Below are 12,189 nucleotides of genomic sequence, written 5' to 3' on the forward strand. Positions count from 1 at the left end.
ATCTCTGTTAGTCTACAGGGGCTTTCAAGAACTTTATGTTTACTTTATCAATGCCTCTATTTTGTTTTCATTTTCTGTTTCAAATATACTTAATCACCATAATAATCACAACATGATGACTTACTGTATAAAAGGCAGGTGTGCAGAAAACCAGCTGCATACTGTATATGCACATACATTTCAACAAATTCATGCATATTTGAAAGCTTGCGTCATGTCCACACAGTCACTGATGCCAGCTTGGTTGTTACACCTGACAAACATGCCTGTGAAGTGCTCACATGTGTTACATAAATAAAGAGCCTTACAGTAAATGCCCTTCTGTTTCAGTGTTTTTACAGGTGGGAGGTTTAGCAGGGGGAGTTTCAGCAAGGGACCCTTTGACTACTATCCTTTACCATGTATCACATAGCTGCAACTCACAAGTTATTCATCAATTAATAGACACAAAAATACGCCTTAATTATCCAATTCATGAAATGATTATCCCTGACACAAGTTTGCATCTCTCTGGAGAACTGATTATACTTCATTTCTGTGTGTGCAATAATTGTGGTTAAAGCGCATGCCACATACGCAGCCGACCCCGGTGGAGGTCCTTTGCTGCATGTCACACCCCCTTCTCTCTTCTGTTTCCTGTCTGTCTGCTGTTAAATAAAGGCGTCTGTGCTGAAAAAATCTTTAAAAAAAAAAAAAGAAATACTGAGAAAAGTGTCAGTGTGGAGGAGCTGCTGTTGAGACATAGCTGCACTCCTGACATAAGAGACCATAATTATGTGGCCGGTCACAGTTCTCCCCAAAAATGACCAAATACACATCCACACATTATTAGTAACTGCTCAGATAACAGACTAAAAATGTATTGTGGGAAATAAGTTATCACCACATTATAGTATATTGGCTAAATTGTATGGTCTTGTTAATAAAACCCATTCAGATTTGAATTTTAAAGTGAGAGAAAAGAGTTAGAGAGAGCCTACCTCTTAATATGTAATTCTGGTAGTTCTGGTCAGCTTCTGCTCCCACCTTGATGAGACACGTCAGACCTTCAGCCATCACAAACTCGTGGACCAGATCTTTGTCATCCTACAGTAAAGAACAAAGAGAGAGAGGTTGAAAGAGAACATGATACATTTATCCACCTTACAAAAACACACATACAGAACTATACAAAGCAAAGCCTGAAACTCTAGTGTAGTTGCACTACCTTGTAATGCCACACAGTGGCGGTAATGTGCAGAATAATGTGTAAAGTTGACTGTACATAAACTTTCAATCAACCCCTTCACTGGATCAGGCCAGCTGATACACACACTACACATGTCAACAACTGTGTGTGTCGCAATTTTTGACATGTCATCTAATATAACAAAAAGTAAACTAAAAGGATCATGTAAACGCTTGAAGGTAGTTCTGATGTGATCCAAAAGGTTGCTAAACTAATGCTGCCTTAAGGTGCACTGTGTAAAGTCCAAGTTCAGAAGTCTTATGCAAAAATGTAATTTCATTGGTAGCTCTCATGTTTTTTGTACAAACCAAGCTGCACAGAGCTTCATATGGCAGCAGTAAAGACTGTTAAAACGTGGCTGCATCTGCCATCAGATACTGGCATAACATTTGAGCTATGGTCACATGGTCATATTTACAGGTTTTGGGGTAATAAATCATGACAGTAGTTTAAAGCTTTTCTCATACTGCTGTTGTGAGTGCCTGTGTGTGTGAGTGTGTGAGTGTGTGTGTGTGTGTGTGTGTGTGTGTGTGTGTGTGTGTGTGTGTGTGTGTGTGTGTGTGTGTGTGTGTGTGCGTGCTCCAGAAAAAAGCTCTTTGTGTTTTAAGTGTCTGACTCCTCTCATCTTAAAATAAAGATTCCATCACAAACACAAATGCAAACACCCACCCACACACACACCCACCCACACACACACACACACACACGCACACAGGCACATAGAGGGAAATGCCACGTTGATGGAGATCTCTGTCATCATGCAAGCACACAGTGGCCACAATAACCGACTGTATTCTGCTACAACAAACTGACAGTAATTGCATGTGAAATATGTGTGTGTTACCTGAAAAATCTGCTTTAGAGAGAACAGCGCTCTTCTCAAGTCACGTCCATTGGAGTTGTACAGTCTTTCTGCAGAGAGGGAGAGATACATAAGTGGTTATTTGTCTATAATTTAAACAAACAAAAGCAATGCAAAGACAATTAAAGTGACTGGCCCGAGTATGACAAATGATAAAAAATAAAGCTTTTCTGACACAATCTGTAGCCTTGTGCACCTTTCATCTCATCTTGACTCATTACATGTTTCATTCTGCTGACGAGATCAATAAAACCTGCAATGTCGATGAGTCTCAGCTGTGCAAAAGTTGCACAATAGTTTGGGATGCGAGAAGAGTGCGAGTTTCGATGGAACTAATCACACTGCATGGCCCGGATCACCTGAGACAGGCACTTCATCACACACTTTCACTGCGTCCTCACTCGCAGTGCAACACGTGCGTGGTCTCTCACACGCACACAAACACAAACACACACACACACACACACACACACACGTTGCAATGGTGATTAGAGCTGTATTGGAATGTTAATGAGTTGCTGGCCGGGCTTCAACGGTGAGGTATTCAGGTCACGACATGGAAAGCACTCAGAAACCAGCAACTACAAGCTCTTACACTAGTACAGTGATATTTAGCCTTATTATTTCTTTCTTTGAACACAACGAGATAAAAAATAATAATAAAAAACAACAAAGAGAACATTGATATACTTCTATAATATTCCTGAAGGGCCTTCAAATGATCCTGTATTAGGATTTCTAGGATTTCTTATCTCCTCCACAGTAGTAATCCATTTTTTTGAGGGGTTTATTATATTTTTCCTGGTAGTCAGTGTTACAGTAATACACTCATCATATTTTGACTGTTTTCTCATAGTTATGGTCATGTTTTGATGTTAATATTTGATCTGAAATGTACAGTGTCATTAAAAATGTATTTGAATACCACATGTGCCCCTTCCTCTTCCTCTTAAGGAATGTTAATTTATCTATATGTGTCTGTAACAAGGGTTGAAAAAAATGCACTTTGTCTTGTTGTACTAGATTTAACATTACTTTGCATGTTTATATCCCTACAATGGTCCAACAACAGGATCATTTTCTTAAGTGCTCTGCATTAAGCTAAACGTCTCTTTATTCAGCATCCATGATGTCCATTTGTGAATATGAACAGTTGTGCATTCAGCTGTGTGTCAGCAGGGGGTTTGGGAAACCTATGTGTGTAAATCCTGAGTTTGCCTGTTAATCACAAATCCTTTGGTCCATCAGAAAGAAGAAGGGGGGTTGGTCAAAAGCGTATGGAGGTAAGGACAGAGCAGGACAGTGAAACCACCCCCTGATGAGGGCCCAGACGCCTATCCCGCTGTCTGGAGCTCAGTGGTATCAATCTCTAAGCTAAGCAAGGTTAACCCAAGGCCAGGGTCAAAATCATTATCATTACAGGCCTCCCTGTCTCTGTATCTGCAGGAACCTCTCTGAAACATTCATGAAATACATCTGTGATAGTCCACAGTGGAGATAAAGAAATCATTAAAGGTCAAAAAATCATCTAAATAACTAATGTGAAGAGGCAACCACCAAACAAAGTTAAAAGTGTGGGAAAAAGTGCCACGAAACAGAAAAACAAAGAATATGGAGATTGGGAAAAAGAGGAAAAAACTAATAAACCAGCAAAGAAGTGGAAGGAAAAGATAAGAAAGTGCAAGTCAGTGTCTGATTGGAGGAAAGAGGACCAATTGCTTCTGGGTAATCACGACAGAGCAGACAAATGAGAGAGCCAAACACATGGAATTCCCCTTCCTAAAATACACAAACTTTATGTCGCAGCCAAGTCATTTCAGTGAAATGTTGTTGTTAGGGGTTTTTAACCCTTAATTAGCTTGCCCAGCAAATTGAAAAGATGTTAAGTTTACAGACCTGTAATTCTATGTCTTATAAGCACTTTGAATAGCCTCGTTGTTGAAAGGTGCTGCACAAATTAGCTTGCCATGCAGTTGTAGGGGACAAGCAACTACTTTGTTATAATGTTTACTTCATATTTATGGTGTAATATTACTGTAATTTCACAAAATGGTCATTGTATCTATCCGACAGAGAAAATTTAGCACCTGCTGGGCACAGAAAAGGAAAATAAGTAAATTTAAGTGGTTTATCAGCTTAAATAATTAGTCACACATGTACCCTTTATATACTTTAATGTTGTGTTTCTTAAAAGCAGGGGAACATGAATAGGTAGCAGGTGCCATGACCTCATTCACATCCCGTTCAACAAACCACAACAAACTGTGGCTCGGTTATAACGAGCTCCTTCAAACTGCAACATTTGGTCTGATTTCCTTCCTCTCGTTTCTAGGTTTCCCTGGAAATCAAGTGGCCACTCAATGATGCGGGAAACAATCCGCCTGGTCCTCGAGGGTCAATGGATCACTCAGGCGATCACATGTGATGTTTGTGCTCCTCGTCATCAGGCTATGAGTGGGCCCTGATGACCTTTACCAAAACGTCTGCTGTGCATCAGGAGCATGTCAGCAGCAATGATAAAGCTTAAACTTGGCTAGATTCATTTGTGGTGTACCACTAGTGAAGCAGTCAGGTGTGAAAAGTAAGGCATCTGGCAATATTATTAGCCAATTTACAAGGAGAACCACCACCAGTGTAAATAAACACACACTGAATTACATTTTCAAAAAGCTGTCATGTAAAGCTAGTTTATCTAATAATCTGATTCCTATACCTAATCCTTCTTGCATCTGTACAACATAGATATTACAAAATGAACCCCATTTAGTATAAGAAGGTGAGGGTGAAGCTATTCTGCTTTCCTAGCAGTTACTGTCTCTGGTTAACATGTAAAGAAGTTAAAAACTGAATTTAAGCCATTCACCGAATATGGGCCAGACAAATGAATCTAATAGTTATTGTCCCTCATTTCTCTTTCCTGAGCTATGAACTCAAATGAAAAGTATCTGCAGCTGCACAGCTGCATAGGACACATTCAGTTATGTGCAGGTTAATGCTGACTGTGACTAATTTATTAACCTAGCTGGACACACATGATGGACAATATGCCAGAAACTATCAGAACATACTGTTTGTTCCAGGGAAGATTTCCATGAAATACAACAGAAGTAGGAGTGAGAGAAATGAATAATAAGGAGCCTCTGTCAGAAAAAGCTGATCTAAACAACAACTTAACTCTCACGAGATTTTAGAACTAGACTTCTCCTTGAGTGAAACTTGGTTAGACACAACAACAAACAGACAGAATCAAGCAAAAGGTAGGGAAAAAAGTTGTATTTCTCTGTATGGTCCTTTCTTTAATGTTGTCAGACAATCTGAGCCTGTCAGTGGTAAAACCAAGCACTTTCAGTGTACAGACATTGATGGGGTGCCATGTCAGATTACATTGCAGCCTGTTTCACAGCTGCTGACTACAGCGCTCTCACTCAATACTGGACCAATCTCAAAAACTGCTGTCCCCATCAGTCACTTAGACACAAAAAGATGGGAAAATACAATCAAGATTGCAAAAAGGCTGAAGTTTCCCTTTAACATCTCCATATGTAAAATGTGTACAGTACACTATAGGATATAGAGCAGTCTCAAAATATCAAACAACTGGAGATCTCCCCACCTACCAAACATCTGGGAATTTCTAAATGCAAGGCAGTTGATTGAACAGCAGCGAGTACAGCAACTAACAAACCTACACCCCTTGTTCCCCATTTTTCCCCAGTGAACGGCATGTTTTGTTTTTCTTCATACAAAACAACAAGAGAATCCTTCACTTGTTTTTTTCAGACATTCAGCAGCAAAACTTATTAAGATGTTTTTTTGCAGTGCACAGTTGAAACAATAGCATCACAGTATAGGCCAGAATTACTCATGGCAATACCCTGTGATCACCTGATAGTTGCTAACGAAGTCTTGTCAACATACAGTAATTACCCTTCTGCTACAGAGTAAACACAGTTTGACATGTTAAATAATCAATGGGAAGTTTTCCCATTGGCATAGAGGGTTCCAGCTGTCTTAACATTGCTTGTCTAGAGTGATGGTGCATTCAACCCTGGAGATAATTCAAACAAACTACTCTCACCTTCAACCTCTGGACCAAACTGTTTTGGCCTGCTTCAGTGCCTGCATCTCTCTAGAGGGAGACTGAGATAACAACAAAACTAAAAAACGGAAACTAGGAAGGTAACGCATCTTAATCAGATACCCTCCGTTGATTCAAGAGAAAGAGTAGCAAATGTGGGGATGAGTGAGGAAGGAGAAAATAATAAATGATGGTGTTTTAAATGGAGGATTTGCCTGTCCACGTGTCTCTTGCTGGTCATCCTCTCTTTTTCCTGGCTGTAGGCTTTATTATTGTCACAAGAAAAGCTGAAACACTCGCTGAGATGTGTCATTGTGGCTTGTGTGTGTGTGTGTGTGTGTGTGTGTGTGTGTGTGTGTGTGTGTGTGTGTGTGTGTGTGTGTGTGTGTGTGTGTGTGCTCAAGTAGTGCCTGTGTGTGCATGTGCAATTTCTGTGAATGTGTGCTCGTGCCCAAGTGTAAGCGCTGGTGTTTGCTGAGTGCAGACAGACAGATGAAGGAAAGACAGAAAGGCACGATACATTTATAGACTTTCTTGGAGTTTTTACTGTTTTGTTTTGGAGGACTCACAGTTCTTGTCCACACTGTTTTCCCCATGACCTCACATGCACTGCATTATGTCAGCCTTAACAAGTCATTTAGCCCCATATTCCGTCTTAAAATCGTAATTTTTTTTAAAGCAAAGGGGGAAAATCTGCCAGCAGAATGAGTTATTTCCACTTGTTTCCGACATACTTACTCCTGTTCATAATTTTCAGTTGTAATTTCATAGTTTACCCAAAGAGTGAAACAAAACCTTTCCATAAGCCTTTAATATTACATTAAAAAACACAAAATCTATAAACTCTACACCAAGCGTAGTCAATAAGTCAAAAGCCTTACCCCGCATGTGAAGCCTGTTACTGTTTAGTAGAGTGTAGACCCAAGAGATGTAAAAAATCATCATCATGTCTATTTTCTATCATCTACACAACATGAGTCTTAAGAAAAATAGATTTATTCCATATGCAACACAACATTTGGATTCAATTATTTATTATATTGTTCTAAGAATATAACTTTAGGGTCCAATAATTGGACACATTACTTGCTAAAAACTATTTTATGAAGTGCAAAAAATTAATTACTTGAGGATAGAAGAAAAATGCAATGGAAGGACCTGTATGTGCATTAGAGCATGTGTGCATGTGTGCATGGGAGTGTCCTCTGTAGTGCATCAGGGATTCCCCCGGTGTTGAGTCTGTCTGTTAAGTCGTTCAGGAGTGCTCAGAGCCCTCCTTCTCCTCCTGGCATAATGAGATTAGTGCTGTGACCCTTCAGCTTTGACTAATCCCTGCACATTTACTGCACCATCTACACATCTCCAAACAGAAAAACACACAGGCCAACTCAGGTTAACGCAACGCCTAGTCCACAGCAATTACACTCAGGACCGCACTGTAGTTTGTTACGCCGCTGAAAAGCACCTAGTCCGAAAGCAGAGTCCCCAGTTGGCTGAAGTCAGCACCAATTTACTACTACTGTGCTTAATCCTCCGATTTAACAACAGGCAGTCAGGTCAGCACACATTTATTTAAAGGAGGCCTAGTTAAAGAAGAAGTGGTGTGAAGATGGGACACTAAAAGTACTGAGTACCTTAAAAAGGAATAAAAACGGCCTTATGATGTAGTTCCTTTCATGGCCACTAGATGCTGGCTCCAAGCACAAAAGTGAAACTTCTTCCAAATGGAAAACAAAGTCGGTGCATGTTCTTCCTCAAAACATCGGGGTCAAAGCAACTAACTTACTTCTTCTTAGAAACTGTAATATTCAAGATATACCAGTTGAATGCCATGGTAAATCCTTGGAAACACCTTGTTTCCAACCTGTTGCCCACATTTGGACTTTGTGGCTACAAAACTGACATGATGTCAAGAGAAAAACCAAAATCCTTTCAGAGACTCAATGTCACAAATGGTAAATGTATGTTTTCCTACCATCTATGGATGCAAGCATGTAATCTAAAAAAAACTTTAAGTTTTATCATTTCCATTGTCTCATCACAAACAATTTGAAGATGGGGGAATTGTGAGCATTTTTCTGACACTTTACAAATCAAACAATCAGCAGTTTGATCAATATTGAAAATAAGTGATTTATATGAAAAGGGCTGGTTATGAGAGAGTTACAGTTTTTTTTTTTTAAGGAATGCAAGCAAATGGACAAACAAACCCAAACACTACATCTTAATAAAACCTTCCACTACTCCACTGATAGTATATAAACCTGCTCTACTCTATGTATTTTGATCGGGGGGATTTTTTTTAGTGTTACTCCAATAACATCTCCATTAGGTCATAGGATATTTACAAATAAGCACCTACTGAGGTCAACCAAGGGTAAAATTTTTCAGGATGGTACAACTGTATGCAGGTCAAGCAAAAAGAGGGGCGTGTCACAGCTGGTGGTACAGCATTTAAACCCAGTTATAACCGCTGACTCGTGTTTCTGGAGTATTTCATTGCACCCCTTGAATAAGAAAGCCCCCACCCGGCTGTCTGGGCCAATCAGTCAGTTGGCTTTTAAACTAGGTCTTCAGTGGGATTTAAAATAAAGAAGTGAGAGGAGCATGAGGAGTAATGGCACGCTGGAGAGTCTGACTTAATCCAAGGAAGTCTTTCCCTCTCTGCGCTCATATCACACTAAATATAGGCGGGTCGGGTATCAAACATACTGTAACACCCGTGGATATGGGGTTCACTCGTTTTTCAGGTCATGCAGTGCAGTGCAGTTTGTGTATGTGTGTGCAATGCCTTGTAAAAATTACTTTCAGGCAAGTAAAAATGATGGTGAAAATGATGCCAATTGGATGAGACAAAGTCATTTTGAGAGCAGCTTCATCTATGTGAGGAATGAAACTTAATGCCAATATTTCAAATGAGTTTAATTTTCACTTGCAGAGGCATATTTTACACCACAGGCAAACTTCTTTTCACTTCCTCTAAGAAAATATAATGAAAATAAGACATTACATTTACTCACAGCATGTGCAAAGGTACAGCTGTTTGATATTTCCTTCTTGTGTGCACTACATATCTATGGAGTCATGTCCATAAATCTGTAGTTAAAAGGATAAACATCCCCATCAATCCGTCACTAAGCTAATATTGTTTGGACAATAATGCACGATTTCAGTCTCATGTCAAGTGAAGTTAAAAGGAAAAGTTGGCAGGCAGCAAAGGCCAGACTGCTGAGGACAACTAGGTTATTTTGCGACTGTCTATTTTCTGTCTGTTGCTCTTGGCCTACAGTATGAGTACTGGAGGCTGCTGATGGTGCAGATGACGATAGAGGGCCCATGAACTCAGTGTGTGTGTGTGTGTGTGTGTGTGTGTGTGTGTGTGTGTGTGTGTGTGTGTGTGTGTGTGTGTGTGTGTGTGTGTGTGTGTGTGTGTGTGTGTGTGTGTGTGTGTGTTTGTGAGTGAGAGTGAGAGAAATAAATGAGGGAGAGAGAAAGGGATAGTGAGACCTCGAAGGTTTGACTGTGGGATGCATGAGATTTAAAGAATGGCGACGGACCTAGACGTGAGATTACACCAGGCTCAGCAGGGACACACACACACAAACATGTACACGCATCCAAAGGCAGATACAGTAAGACTATAAGCCTGAATGCAAATGTACTGGGAATGGAAACACTTGGGAGTGAATGAAAACAAACTTTTATATGATTCCCACAAATCCACTTCTGTGGAAACAAATGGCTGCATATCTTACAGTTAACACTCTGATATACAGGACATACAACATACCTACACACACACACAGTCATACACACACACACACGCACACAGAGTTAAATATCTCCAGGCTGTAACCTCGTACCCTGATGAGGGACTTCAGCTGTGAAAGAAGCCCAGAAGCAGATGTCTGTAGGAAGGAAACTTACTGCCACATAAACACTTAAAAGACATAAAAATACACACACACATACACACTCACGCGCACATACACACACAAATACTCACAAATACAGTATGTCCCCACACACCCTGAGACCAGAACGTGCCCTGTGCCCTTCACATGCCCCTGGCACCTCTAAATGAGTCCACAAACATACACACACACTCACACATGCACATACACACACTATACACAGGAATAGTTACCCACAACACAAACACAAATATACTCAGCTTTTCTAGCAGGCTCCATGTGCTGCCACGGCGATGACAGGCCTGAGCCCGACAGGCAGCGACAGCACTGCTCTATATTCGCACACACACACACACACAGACTACATTACACTGTACAGGGTCAATGACAACTTATAATATACTCATATCAACACACAATATAGTATACAGCCCAGCTAAATAATTTGTCTTCTTGCATCAATGTCACAGAGAATAAAAATTCTGGATATCAATTTCACACAGTGTAATTATTGGAAAAAGGGCAAAAATGGTTTACATAATGAAAGCTTCAATAGTAATCATGATCTAACAAGATTATGAAGGAAATGACTGCAGTATGTCATGCTGTGATTATTACTGCTAGTGCTTCTTAAAATGAATCCCAGATTTTCTATAAACTCTAATGATTCCTGTTGCAAAAACAATGTCCACTGCTCCATTTGGACTCGAAGAAAAAAAAGCAGCTTAATGTAATTTTTCTGTTACAAAGCATTATGTGCAGTAAAGCAATGCAGTACATTAAAGTAGCAGTATGTAATATATTTACTGCACTAACTTATAAATATGACCATGATATGTTATCAGAGATTAAGGAAACATGCTAAGTTGCTAATACTAACTTTTTTGACTATAATACTACAGCCAGTCCTTTGAAATGTCCATTCTGCTGCAGATAATCAGCTTTTTTTTGGCCTGTATGATTCCACCCACTGCCCATTCAACCTGATTGAGGTGCTGGCACTTAATGTTAATACTTTTCGTGCCACCACCACGTAATGCAGTGTTAATAGGTCGTGGTCATTTCACGTGTTTCTCTGAGATCAGGTTGACACCCCAGGTTGCCAGATATGAAAAACTGGCACGCAATCACAGTGTGCTGCAGCCATGGAAACAAGCAAACAAACGGGATCAACTGAGATAGATCCCACCTGACCTAAAAACCTGCATGAACTTTGGGTCTTGGGAGGAGGGGATGGGGGGAGGGACAATTCTCTCCAGTAATTTGAATTTGGACTGCAGTACCCATTTTAAACACTTGCCATCAGTATTACATATTTGTCCTTTAAGATATATGCTGTTAAAGCTGTGTTTCGACATTTAGGATAACTCTCTCATTTGTTTTATTGCTGAGATTTACATGAGGAGATCAATAACACTCTCTTGTCCGTCCATCATGTTGTCTACATGACGTTGCTAGGAAACAGGCTCCAGAATGTGACTTCTCCTGACCAAGAAACCATCCTGTGTCATATTTACAGTTCAGTTTTTTACAAGTTGAAGAAAGAAAATAATTAATAATTCATTTACCCTTTGAGATGAATACAGTATCTATAACTTAGTGAGCTTTAGAGGTGCTGGCAGGCAGATGTGTTACTTTGAGATGGAGCCAAGCTTACTGTTTCCCCCTTTATGCTAAGCTAACTGGCTAACTCTTAGCAAGTAGGCATATAGGGGCATTTCCCAAAATGTCAAACATTTCCTTTAAATGCAGAACAAAGCTGCCAAACTGTGGAACGATCCAAATCAAAATCTTGGCTATTTCAGTCAAAACCTCTGTCAAAATACTGCATGCAACTGACATGATGTCATGGAGCTGGTATGTGACTGCATTTTATCAGTGTTATAAAGTGTGACCTGATTTTGCAGCGGGCAGACGGGCACAAAACCTGATTGTGGGAAATATTGTTGTGTTCACTCCTACATATAAGTGTGCACGCGTGAAACAAGGGTCCAGTGTTTTCCCTCAACTTTCCCCCCACCCACCCTTTGTCACTCTCTCTCTCCCTCTCCCTCTCCCTCTCCCTCTCTCTCTCTCTCACATCTCACGCTCAGTGTTGGTATCATTG

General features: G+C 40.2%; 1 protein-coding gene across 1 annotated transcript in view; it reads right to left on the minus strand.

Moving 5' to 3' along the window:
* fhod3a (formin homology 2 domain containing 3a) overlaps positions 1 to 12,189 on the minus strand; it is a 53,503-nt gene that overhangs the window by 22,562 nt on the left and 18,752 nt on the right. The window contains exons 4-5 of the mRNA XM_062436287.1: positions 2,073 to 2,140; positions 981 to 1,086 (exon numbers count right to left, since the gene is read on the minus strand). Of these exons, the coding sequence (XP_062292271.1) occupies positions 981 to 1,086; positions 2,073 to 2,140 (174 nt within the window). The remainder of the gene's footprint in view (positions 1 to 980; positions 1,087 to 2,072; positions 2,141 to 12,189) is intronic.

This window comes from Scomber scombrus, chromosome 16 (assembly GCF_963691925.1).
Source record: "Scomber scombrus chromosome 16, fScoSco1.1, whole genome shotgun sequence".
Classification (NCBI taxonomy): domain Eukaryota; kingdom Metazoa; phylum Chordata; class Actinopteri; order Scombriformes; family Scombridae; genus Scomber; species Scomber scombrus.